The sequence below is a fragment of the Mus pahari genome, chromosome 7 (assembly GCF_900095145.1).
Source record: "Mus pahari chromosome 7, PAHARI_EIJ_v1.1, whole genome shotgun sequence".
NCBI classification, from domain to species: Eukaryota; Metazoa; Chordata; class Mammalia; order Rodentia; family Muridae; genus Mus; species Mus pahari.
The window spans coordinates 38,349,275-38,361,561 of NC_034596.1; the positions used below are offsets into that span (position 1 = coordinate 38,349,275).

Here is a 12,287-nt window from a genome sequence, read left to right on the forward strand (position 1 = left end):
AGGGAAACAATAACACTGTAATACAATCAGGTTTGGATTATTTTTAAATAGTCCAATTTGTACATTATCCAGACCTTTGGCCATTTTTCTTTGCTTCAGTGGGTCTTGTTTTAATCATTCACAACTTCCCAATTTAGTACAGAAATCACAGTGAACTCTGTGACTTGATAAATGACAGGCCTGTGGGAAGGAGACTAAACAATGGGTTAAAGTCAGGGTCATCCATTTGAATGTGACTTTTACGTTCTTCATATTGTAGATAATCATGAGTTTATGAAATAAAATCATCCAAGATAATAAAATTTCTTCAGTCCAGATATAAAAACATGTTTTATTTTTCTTCTTTATTTCTTGAAAAATTTCCATTAACAACAACCATGATTTCAGCTGTGAATAATGCTGTGTCAGTCAATCAAATCTGAATTGTCTTTTGTCTGTGTCTTACAGGAGAAAACCATGTGACACTGCACTGGCAGCAGCAGCTTCTCCTAGTTTCCCAGGCATCCCTGGTGTAGCAATTGGTTGAGAACACTGCTCTGTTTTAAAGCACGCAGTCTGGACGTGTCCTCACTGATGATGGGAACATTTTCAGTTTGCTCTTGAGCTGTCAGGTCACTTTCACTGTCAGACAATGTACACAGGAGAGTGTCATTCTCATAGGTGGGGAAATAATACCTGAAAGTAACCACAGATACACCGAATAGCCAAATGAGTACAATTCATGAAAAATGTTAAGGCAGCAGCTGCACACAGCACCGCTTTTGCCATGTCCCCTGATGACACTTTAATAAGCTGCAAGGGCTGTGCTGGGAGACACCTCTGTTGATTTCTCTCTGACCTTTCCTGTCTGACTGGAGCCTGATGTGAGTCTTGCTAGTGGCCACTCAGCTCAGTTTCTATCATGATAGGAAACATTAGCTGGACAGGTAGCCTGGTCCAGTACCGTGCTCTTCTGTTATCAGCCAAAAAACAGCAACCCCTTTATTTACTCAAAGTAGGGTCCATCCAAAATTTTAACTGAGCCGAAAATAATTATTTATTTATTTTTCAAAAGTAAAAATTTCAAATACCCAACAAAGCTACAACCATGTTCCTCCATCTCTAGTTTCTATGAGGACTAAGTCCAGAGTACCAGGTCGATAGAGGGCTGACTTTGGCCTTCGTAAATGGGAAGTCTTCCAAACAAGGAAAACCAGAGGGTTTTTTGGTTAGAGTTCTGTGGAGGCCTAATTTAACATTCTCTGAGGATACTGAAATATTAGGTAGCCAGCCAGCATCCCACTCCCTCCACCAAAGTCAACAAAAATGATGTGAGACCCACCACAGATGGACTAGACTGGCAAATGCCACTTGGGAAATTTGACATCACTTATTTCAAAAAGTTCATGTCAGAGAATGATGTTTAATGTTTCAAAAGTGCCAATATGGAAAATGTACACCAGAAGCTTTATGATGTGCATGCCATTGACATACTAATTTATCTGAATGATATAATTAGGACACAAATGCAGCCATATAGCTATTCATTATATTACTACTTGCAATAGCAAAAAAGGAAGAGATAACCTAACAAGTTAGGGCCCAGTTGTCAATCTCACATCTGACAGCCATTAAAAAAGACGGAACGGATGAGCACTGGATGTGAAAAGGTGCTTAAAATATTTTGCTAATAAAATATAATTTAAAAGTCTGTATCTACTTCTATACCCAACTAGCCAACTCAAATACCAAATCAGTCATATAAATATCACACACACACACACACACACACACACACACACACACACACATTTATACTTGGTTTCATATGTATGTACACATTTAAAGCAGTTAAATAAAGGGACACAATATGGAGGTTCATGTTCAGTTCAGCACGACTTACTCCAATTGATCCCATGTCTTTCTGTCAGGAAGCAGTGAGGTGTGTTTAGTGTCTTCCATGTGAGACCTTAAATCTGCTTTGGATTTGAACTTTACACAGCAACCGTAGCACTTGCACTGGTGAACTTGCCTTCGAATGAAATTGACCAGCTTCACTTGCTGATAGAAATTTAATCCTGCAAACCATTAGACAACCTTTAGCATTATTTATGCATTGTCAGTAATTTACTTTCTCTAAAATTTTTTTATTTATTTTAAACTGATATATAAAAACTTAAAATATTTGTATGATATCATGTGGTATCTTAAGATATATAATTCTACAATATTTACCAACTTTATGTTGAAAACATGGAAAATTGTTTGTTATAATTTCTTACAGGAAACACCCTAGTTAACCAACCGAAAACATGGAACAATTACACTACAATAATGGACACCAATATAGGGCTCACATGCTGTGGTCTATGCTCACCACTTTTTATGTCTTAATACATTTCATCTTCCAAACCATCATCACCTGGGTGGAATCATTACGTCAACATTATTCACTAGGAAACTGTTCAAGATCTCACAGCTGGGAAATGGTGGAGCCACAATCTCACACCAGGCTGGTGGTTCTGTGGCCTATGGTACTGACTAGCAAACAAATTGTGTATCTAACACATAATAATGTGTCTAACACACTGCATGTCTGTAATAGCAGCAAAGCGAAGTCACATAGCCAGGAGCTCAGTATATTAGACCCACTAGGAAATTAGTGATTTATGTTGCAACACTGCTAACCCTTTCATGGCAGTCACCCTGAGAGTTATACAACTGGTCACATCTATAATAACGCATAGTAGGTATTCTGCCAAGCACTGCCGTATTGTTGAACACACAGTTCACAGTTTTCTGCCCTGAGGCCTAGTGTTAGATACATAGTACATAACAGACACTACTGTTATGTGAGTTCAGGAACTAGAGCTCTTATCTGGGTGTGGTAGTGCACATGTTTGATCTCAGTACTCAGAAGGCAAAGGCAGGCAGATCTCTGTGTGTTTGAAGCCTGCCTGATCGACAGCAAATTCTAGGTCCTATAAAAACCAGGGCTGCATAGTGAATGAAGCTCTGTTTCAAAAAACAAAACAAATAAATGAATTATACTAAAAAGCTCCAAGCCTCAAGCTACCCGTGTTCTTTCTGCTATCCTCTTTGCATTTTATTAAGGTGCTCACATATGTAGAAGAGCAGATGAACAGTATGTGAAATTAAAAAAAAGAAGTAAACCTTTGCAGATCAGAATTCAGAATGGCCTGGAATCATTGCTTTGGTGAGTTTAGGAATGTCTCTACAGAGACGGCTCATGTGACTGCCGCCCTCAGTCATGGCTAAAGGACACAGGCATCACTTATAGGATGCTTGATAAAAGTGCAGTGTCATAGAAAATAACTTCCCAAGCAAACTTACCAAGCTCTGACTTTATTCTGAGGAGATCAAACTCATGTGTGTCCTAAAAAAGGGAAGGAGTGTATTTGTAAGCATATGAATTATTTAATCTTTCAGGCTAAAGCTATAAACAGACATCTGATTCACAGGGGCTTGAGTATATAGAAGCAGTCTGAATTCATCATCTTCTGCTCTTGAGATCTTCTAATTCTAACTACCTTCTTCCATGGTCAGCAGTTCTTTAAAGCACAACCCAAAGCATCAATCAATTTGAAATGTTTTAATTAGTTACAGCTTATTGCAGTTTTGACAATTTACATGTCTGAAATATCTAGCCTGATAAAACTGTATGCTAAGTTGTGATTCTTGCATGCAGGGCATCTGGACCACAATTACAGAAGGAGGTTTTAAAGAGCCATAAGCAAGTGATGTTTCACATAGCTAGGTGTGTGTGTGTGTGTGTGTGTGTGTGTGTGTGTGTGTGTGTGTGTATTTCTTCAGTTCCACTTTCACATCAATATGCTTTATTTGGACTGCCACAGTACAGAGACTTATGGTCTTCTGCTTGTCCCCTTTCTCCAGCTGCCTGTATAAATGTTCAAACCTATCACTTCACAGAAAAAAATATCTTGGTTCCCATGGCAGCATTTTGTGCAGATGCAGGATGCTCAGGAGTTCATGACATGTTACCAACAACAGTGACTGAGCAGGACCAATGATCCTTGTGGGGATACCAAAAATGTTTCCCCTACATGGTGATATATCAATAAATGGCCATATATCCATCCTACTGGTAACCCATTACAGACAAACAGATTCATAAGAATATATGCCCATAGTCTTTCTAGCTTTGCCCAGGTCCCTATTTTGCTGAACTAAGAAGAGTATTTCTGAATGAGGATGACTGAAGGTGAGTGAAGAACAGATGTCAACTATAGACATAGCTCAGAAGACAGGAAGAGAATGTCAGAACTCTTCAGAAATAGTCTATTACTATTATTATTATTATTATTATTATTATTATTATTATTATTATTCCCAAGTTGTAATATTGTCATATATCATTATTCTTTTCTTTATCCCATCATTCAGCCAAGGGTCAGAGCAATACATAGGGAGTATCTTTTGGGTATACTGAAGTGAATAAAGGTTCAGAATTACTAGCTTCATTTTAATATAAACATGATACCCAGAGGGAAAAGCAGACCAGGTATGTTCTTATGCCTCTTTTCTTCTTTCTGGTTTTTCCTCCTTGAAGTGGCTCACTATGTCCAGTTCCATTCTTGACCATTGTGAATAGCGAGACCTCTGTTCTTTCTATCCTAGTCAACAATACAGTAACAACTAGAAAGAAGACTCCAGAACCCACTGTGGCTGCAGATCTCTCAACTCCCAAGCTACCGTGCTCAGGGAAGCACCTTGAGGGTGAGGGCTACGGCATCTAAGCTGCAGCCCGCTTGGGTCAGTCAATCATCCTCTACACTGCGCCGTCCTCTCTTCTCCTGGATGGACCTGGCCTAGCTCTTCTCTTTGCAAAATGCACTTTCAGGGTTGGAGGATGTGTGCTTCCTGACTGTTTCCACGCTGAGAATAATGTACCCTGACGAACACCACCACCACCACCACCACCACCACCGCCGCCACCACCACCACCACCACCACCACCACCACAATAATACAACAACAAGCCTTCGTGGAGAAAGAAGAAACAGAGTGGCAAATGCTGCCACTAGTTTCTTTCCCCTAACCCAGTTCCAGACCCGGTCCATGGAGTGGTGCAGTCCACATTTAGTGCAGTCACCTACGAAATGAACCCAGTCGAGGAAAACCCTCAAGCATGCCCAGAGGCTCCTTCCCCTGGAGATTCTAGGTCCTGTCAGTTTAACATGAACCACCCCAGTGAGTAAATGAGGATCCAACGATTACCAGCTCCACACTGTCAGAATGAAACCAAATTAAAGAAAGAGAAAAGCATCTCACCTTCATGTGCACATACAGTTTATCTATTGTCTCCTCTTGCTTTTCGCAGAATAGACAGACAGCAGAGACTGGGTACTCCTGCCAATCAGACCAGTCACTAGGTTAAAAAGAAGACAGAAAGCATGGTCATCTTTTCACTGGAGGTACACTTCACGGTGAGTTGTATTAGTGCCTGTTTGCTAGCAAATGCCACCAATCCTGGAGTCTGACATTTTGAGAACGACTGCTACATCCCATTATGACTTTGAGATACAGGGTCTGGAATACCAAGCTTGAGATGACTAGACATAGCCAGTAGGTGCTACCCCAGTGTCCCTGTTTGCCATTCGTTTGAACAATGACTATTTTCCAGAGACAGAGAAATTTAACTCCAAAAGGACACTTACCAAGAGATGGGATGTTCTCCTATTAATCAAAGCACTAAATACACAGGATGTGAGCTGAGGTACTTCAACCAACTGTGCTTCAACATGGTGGACTATGTGTGTGTGTGTGTGTGTGTGTGTGTGTGTGTGTGTGTGTGTATGTGTATGTGTGTGTTTTCTTTTAACAAAGCCTACACATATATTTCAAGAGGGAAACACTGGTTATTTTAAATGAGGCAAACATTACATCTCGTGGTAGAATGATAACTCAAAAAGCGTGCATGGCTGGAGAGATGACTCAGAGGTTAAGAGCACGTACTATTTTTATAGAAGACTTGAGTCTGGTTCCTAGCACCCATGTCAGGCAGCTCACAACCCCAGCCCTGGAGTTGTTTTGGGATCTTGCTGGCCAACTGAGGGTCAGAAAGCCAGGGAGTGGTTGTAACCGATAAGGTTCTTGCCCAAGGCCTCTGCTTTCTTATCTGAAGATGGGAAAGTTATGTTGTAAGCTCCATCAGCAGTGATGGAATCCAGCTTCCATGGCTGCCCAGCCACGGAGCCATTAGCCCAAACAAACCCTTCTCTTTTTCTGTGGCCTCTCGTCAGGTCCTTAGAGTGTAGTGATAGGAAAGCCCCGTAAGGAGCTGTGCTGCGCATACCATAGTGCTGAAATATTGTTCCCAGACCTTGCAATGCCCTCTCACTTGCTGAAATCTCTGCAGTCAAAGTGCAGATATGTGGCCACATGTAGCTGCAAGGAGGGCTGTGGAAGTCTTTTACTTACATGCCAGAAAGCATCCTGATACTTATCAGGTTTTTATTACTAAGGAAGTAGTGGAGAACGGGCACAGACAGAGACAACTGGAAATGCCCATTACGGAATGTCTGGTGTGTGACGTCTCTTTCAGTGCCATTTCTTTGTAACTGTGATCTAAGACAAGCTGTCTAACCTATCTGCACTGCAGTGTCACTGCCGGACTCATGAACAGTACCGCTTCAAAGGGATGGATGTAAGAATCACATAACAAACTGTCTAACATGAATTAGTACATATGAGCACTCAGAGTACCAGTTTATTTTCTTTATTTAAATTCCTTTTGATGATATTTTTATGTATGGTAGAAAAGAATATGAAGAAATCAGATAGCCTTAGTCAAATTTCTGTCTTTACTGTTGTATCTTCAGCAGATATTTGTCTAAGCCACCGACAATACACATCTGTAATTTTAACATAATTTCTGTACTTTTATGTTCTGATCTCTGTATGAAAAAGTAGAAAGTAAAACAAAACAAAACAAAAATAAACAACAAAACAACAAATAATCCAAAACCCCAACTAATCTCACCCAAAAGTATCTTTAGTGATTTTTATGGGAAAATTATTTTAATTTAAAAACCTTGCTATTTTCATGAAAGGGTGCCTGGCTCAGAGTCCTTCTTTCTATTCCCCCTCTTTGGAATGGTAATTACAGCCCGAATGAGACCCATCTGCCTGCTCTCTGTCTGTCCCACACTGTAATTAACCAGCAGCGTGCGGTCGGTGCCTTACTCTTCCTGAAGGTCCAGCAGCTCGCGGTCGTCTTCTGACTGCACCTCTTCCCATGACTTCCCGAGTTCCTTTGTAGGAAGAACGCAGAGTTCAGACAGAGTAAGGAGGAGAGGTGCAGAGAGTGAGAAAACAGACATCGAACCTAAATACCACCACCACTAAGACAAACCAAGTCACATGGGCTTCGAGTAAGATACATTTACAAATTTATTGCTGTGATTGAAGTGAATAAATCCTAAAATGATAAAAACGAAAATAGTGAAAATATTTGTTTCTGTAAAAACAGCAGTAGCCTTTTAATCACGTTTTTCTTCCCACCCACCACCATACTTTCTTAATTTTAAATCACTGTTTATCAACCCTTGATATGTATTAGTGTCACTTAAGGATCTGCACTTTTTTTCCTTTTGAAGAAGAGCTCCTGGAAAAGACTCTGAAATATTGCAGGTGCATTGCAAAATGATTCTCCAATCTGCAGAGTTCACACTTGAGATCCTCACAATCAACTTACACTCCCCCTCCCTCCAAACATTAACAACCACCACTGATGCCACCACTGCCACCGCTGGCCGCCACCACTCGATGCGGAGGAAATGCCTCCGTGGATAACGTACTTGCTGCACAAGTATGAAAAGCAGACTTTGAATCCCTGGAAACTGAATGAATGCCAGGAGGCATGGGAGTCACCTGTAATCCCAGCACTTGGGAAGCCCACATAGGGGATTCCTGGGGCCAGCTGGCTAGCAAGACTAGCTGCAATTGGGGAGTCCTGGGTCCAGGGAGAAAGGGTTTCAATAAATAAAGTGGAAAGTGATGGAGGACGTCATTCAACATTAACTTCAGGTGCCTGCATGTTTGTGCATACACACACCAAAAATACAACAACAGCAACAACAAAACACACACACACATCTCATAACGTTTTAAGGAAGTTTATGGTTTTTGTATTGGGCTGTCCTTGGCCGCATGTTTTAGTATGCAGTCTGCAGGTTGGCCACTCTCACATGGACTGTTTCCACTCTTGTTCTCTGCTGGTCTATTCCCAGACAGCAGCCATAGTGGTCTTTCTGAAGGGCACTTCTTCACAGCTGGAACACAGTACAGATTTCCTACCATGGTTTATGTATCTCCATGCCCTTTTAGGTTTTCTTCTGTATTCTTATTTCCTGATGCCCCTTTCTTCCTCAGGATGTCCCAGTCAGGCTGGACTTCCTATTGCATCTCTGAGTGGTCACTCTGGTCTCTGCTTGAACACACAACTCAGTCCTCCACTGACTGGTCTGTCTAAAGAAAACTCTTCCAATAAAGAAGATGTCCCTGGGAATGGCCCAGCTATGGTATCTGTGACCTTACTGTGCTGTGGTTATCTGCTATGATAGCCACAATATGAGGCCCCATACCTACTGAGGCAATCAAGTGTTGTTGGAGAAGCTGTAATGGTAGCCACTAATAAGTTGCTCTTGCTCCAATAAATGATCTCCCTCCTATGCTCAGTCAAGAAACTCTAAAGTCATTGGCCATACACAAAAAGAAGACATAAAAATATAGCGCAGAGAGACCTAGCAAGAAGGAAAGTTCCAGGAAGAGAAAGACGGGAATGGAGTATGTGAAAGTGACTAAAGTTTAGTATATAAGTGGACAGAGCTCAAACAATGAAAAATGAAAGACAACAGCACTCCTGTGCCAAGCCGCTTTATGTTCCTTCAGGAGCTGCAGGCACGCATGTGCTTCTTATGTGCTTGGTCTTCCTTTGCTATCCATCTCCTCCCTTGAACGTCCAAGGAGACTTGGCCTTTGTTCCTGGTTACATTTGCTGACTCCACAGTAGATACTGAAAAGTTTTTTTTTTTTTTTTTTCAATGTAACTTTAAAAATACAAAAATTGAGGTCAATTTAGATCTTATTTCAGAAAGATTTTTGTGAGGTAATTAAACAATGTCTATAAAGCACATGCTGGGTATGAATAGGAATTCAATATCTGTTCAAACCTTTTATCTTTTACAGTTAGTGCCTAAGTTCCACTTTTAGGGACTTTTGTTTGGCAAGTCACAGTGTCAGGAAAATATCACAGAAGGATGATTAGGGTGGTTTATTCTGGTCCAGTTATTTTTTACTTTCTCATTTGAACTTTTTTTCTCTTTATGACCTGTCTTCTCTCACTCAACTCTGCCCAAGCAGACAGTATGCTCCAACGTTGATGGAGGGCGACCATTGAACTTTTCAAGGAGCTGACACAGGTCAGGTCAAGCCCAGCCCGGCCGGCTCTAAGCACAACTATCCTTCTCACTCAATGTCTTTCTTCTGGAAGCCTGGAACCAAGATTTTCTCAGTTAGGGACATGCCTCACCCTAAAATAAAGGCATTCATTTAGCTAACACAGAGAACTATGAGCACCATTATGCTTTAGAGGGAGCGAGAATATCCTTCGTTCATCAGCTTAATGAGAGGCTTTGAAACTGTCATTACTTATCAACCAAACGAAGCATAAGCTCAGACATGCTGAGACCCCCCATACTGTCATCAGAGACAGTTAATCTGTACTAGCCTGTACCCTCTAGAGTCATCCTAAAGTGTTGGACCTCATTATAGGACACCAAGAATGGCTCAGCACTGTAAACAGGATCACTGAAATGATTTCTGGTAGTACATTAAAATTTTCATGCCATACTTGGTCTCGCTGGACTAGGATTTATGGTCATATTTTTACTGCTGCAAGACATTCAAGGAGAGGCCATCTGTGATGTTACCATTCCAAGTGAAATGAATAAATGATGCTATCAACAAAAGTTCCAAGTCAAAGGAAAAACTGATTTTTCCCCCACTGTCAAATTTTTAACTTAAGCGTAATTTCACAACTTTTTGAGAGTTCACTGTAACCTGTGTCAATCTATATTTGAACACAAACTTTACAATTTTCTGATTGAGAGAAGAGGAAAATCTATTTTCATTAATATATTAGGAAATTAGCAGTATGCATTTGACAGTGACCTAGACTTTCCTAAAGTACTCTGCTTGGGTCAAGAGTTAAAGGGGGTAACACAGGAAAAAACAACAACAACAAAAAATCCCCCAAAAACAAGGCATGTGACTCCCATTGAGACACTGTGCTAATGCATCATGTCAGGAAAGCTAAGAACACAAGAAAAAGAAAGTTTGGAAGGTATGTCTGTAAAGATGTTCAAAACATCCCCTCAAGCCTCTGTGTCAGACAGTCTGTGAGAAATGAGAGGGTGGAGACAAAAGGGGGAAAGATCTCCTGAAAGCAGGACCCCCTCAACACACGCGCACATGGCAGACCGAAGAAGAGACACTTCCTTAAATGCGAAGGATTTATAGGACTGTAACAGTTCTTTAAGCTAGGAGCCTACATCTACATGGTTTTGTATATTTTAGGACAAAACAATGTAAGAGAAAAGAAAATGAAACAAAACAAAACAGACCAAATGATGAAGGAAATAGTTTCCTTTATTAAAGTCTGGGCTTGATTCATGAGTGCCTTAGGAACATATGGCTGGAGCCCAGTGAGGTTAAGCAGTTTGTTATACCCGAGGCTAGAGTAACTGAACTCTTGGTTCTTGTTGATGAGGAAATAAAGCAAGATTTTGGGTAGATGATCCAGACTGCAAAGGAGTTCAGCGTGTTTGTAAGTCTGTTACATTCAAAAAATGAATATAAGTTATTAGAGATGGAAACTCTCTCACCTAAGAGGAAGCAAAACACTTGCCAGCTTGCTCAGCTCAGAGGGAAGCTGTTACCAGCCTCTTTGTCCCTTGTTCTTTCACCTTCAGTGACTGCTGGAGTGCATCCTGCCAGAGTGTCCAGGAGGTTCTGGAGATGCTGGAAGGGTTTGAGATGGAGCAGGAAGCTCCCTGGTGCGTGGCTGAGTTACTACTGACGGAGCCCACAGAGGAGGTGGCATGCTGATTTTGGACAAGATTCTCATTGAATGTGCTCACGGCAGCCTCCCACTCCAGCCTCTAAACTCTGAGTAGAGCTCTGACAAGCCGCCCTGCTTGCCTTCTGTTCTAGTGTTCTGCTGTCTGGAAGGTGCTGCAATGTGCACGGACTGCATGAAAGGGACAGGAGGGACCATAGTGCAGACGACCACTACAGCTTTGTCATTTGCCTGTGTCCCTGTGAGGAATGAGCCACGGACGTCTCTCACTCTTTTGCTTTTATTTTTAAAAAGTAAGTTTTTATCATTAGTTATCACTTAGGCAAAATTTTAGAGAATTTAGTCTTCATGTTAATGACTTGTTCTTCACATTAAATGCTGTTCATTAACATGTCTAAATTAAGACTATAATGATGCTGAGAAGCTGCTGGCTCTAATTTTTTCTTCAGTGATGCATTAATACTATTTGGAGCAGTCTCTTACATGCATATCCTAGGCATCATGCTTTTTAGTTATTAACAGTCTCTTTAAGCACCCTGGGATGTTGTTAATGCTGAAGTGCCTGTACACAGTTCTTTAGTTCAGGGTCATTATATCTTTATTCCTTTCTTCTGTCCTTTTCAAAGGTGTTTGCATCATGTTTAAAAATGCTAATACATCAGCATACATCTTATGTAATAATTTTCATATTTATTAACTATTTATTTTAATATTTGGGCTAAAAGTACTATGGTTGTAGGTGAAAATCATTACATTCTTGCAGACTAAAGCCAGTTGTACTTTCTGTACATGAGAATAGGCAGAAAAAAATCAACAGTTGTTAAAAAACTCAGCTAAAGAATATAATGGATGTACCAACATTATCTTAGCCATGTGAATGGAGAAAAAGATGCTGTAGATAGCTAGCTTACCCGCGCTGTGTGGACTTGTGGAAATTACTAACCCTCACTAGGCCCCAGTCTCCATATCTATCAAGAAGGCTTTTACACCAATGCCTGTGTCCTGGGAATGTGGTTAAATGACTTGTTATACCAATACCTGTGACAGTGCCTGGTCTACAGAAAGATCTCTGTCAGTTGCTGTTATTTTAAAGATGGGATTTATGTCAACAGCATCCTCAGGTTGTGATTTTATTTTCATTTCATATCTACTAAGACCATTATATTCTCCTGAGCCATGAAGTGCT

General features: G+C 40.8%; 1 protein-coding gene across 2 annotated transcripts in view; it reads right to left on the minus strand.

The window, feature by feature from the left end:
• Positions 1-319: 319 nt before the first annotated feature.
• The window catches only part of Znf277 (zinc finger protein 277), a 111,521-nt gene continuing 99,553 nt past the window's right edge, over positions 320-12,287 (minus strand). Inside the window, exons 8-12 of one of the 2 annotated variants that reach the window (XM_021202137.1) lie at positions 7,207-7,274; positions 5,293-5,389; positions 3,334-3,376; positions 1,883-2,057; positions 320-675 (exon numbers count right to left, since the gene is read on the minus strand). In XM_021202137.1, the coding sequence (XP_021057796.1) occupies positions 489-675; positions 1,883-2,057; positions 3,334-3,376; positions 5,293-5,389; positions 7,207-7,274 (570 nt within the window). In that variant the 3' untranslated portion in view covers positions 320-488. The remainder of the gene's footprint in view (positions 676-1,882; positions 2,058-3,333; positions 3,377-5,292; positions 5,390-7,206; positions 7,275-12,287) is intronic. The other variant, XM_029541186.1, reaches the window with a different exon arrangement.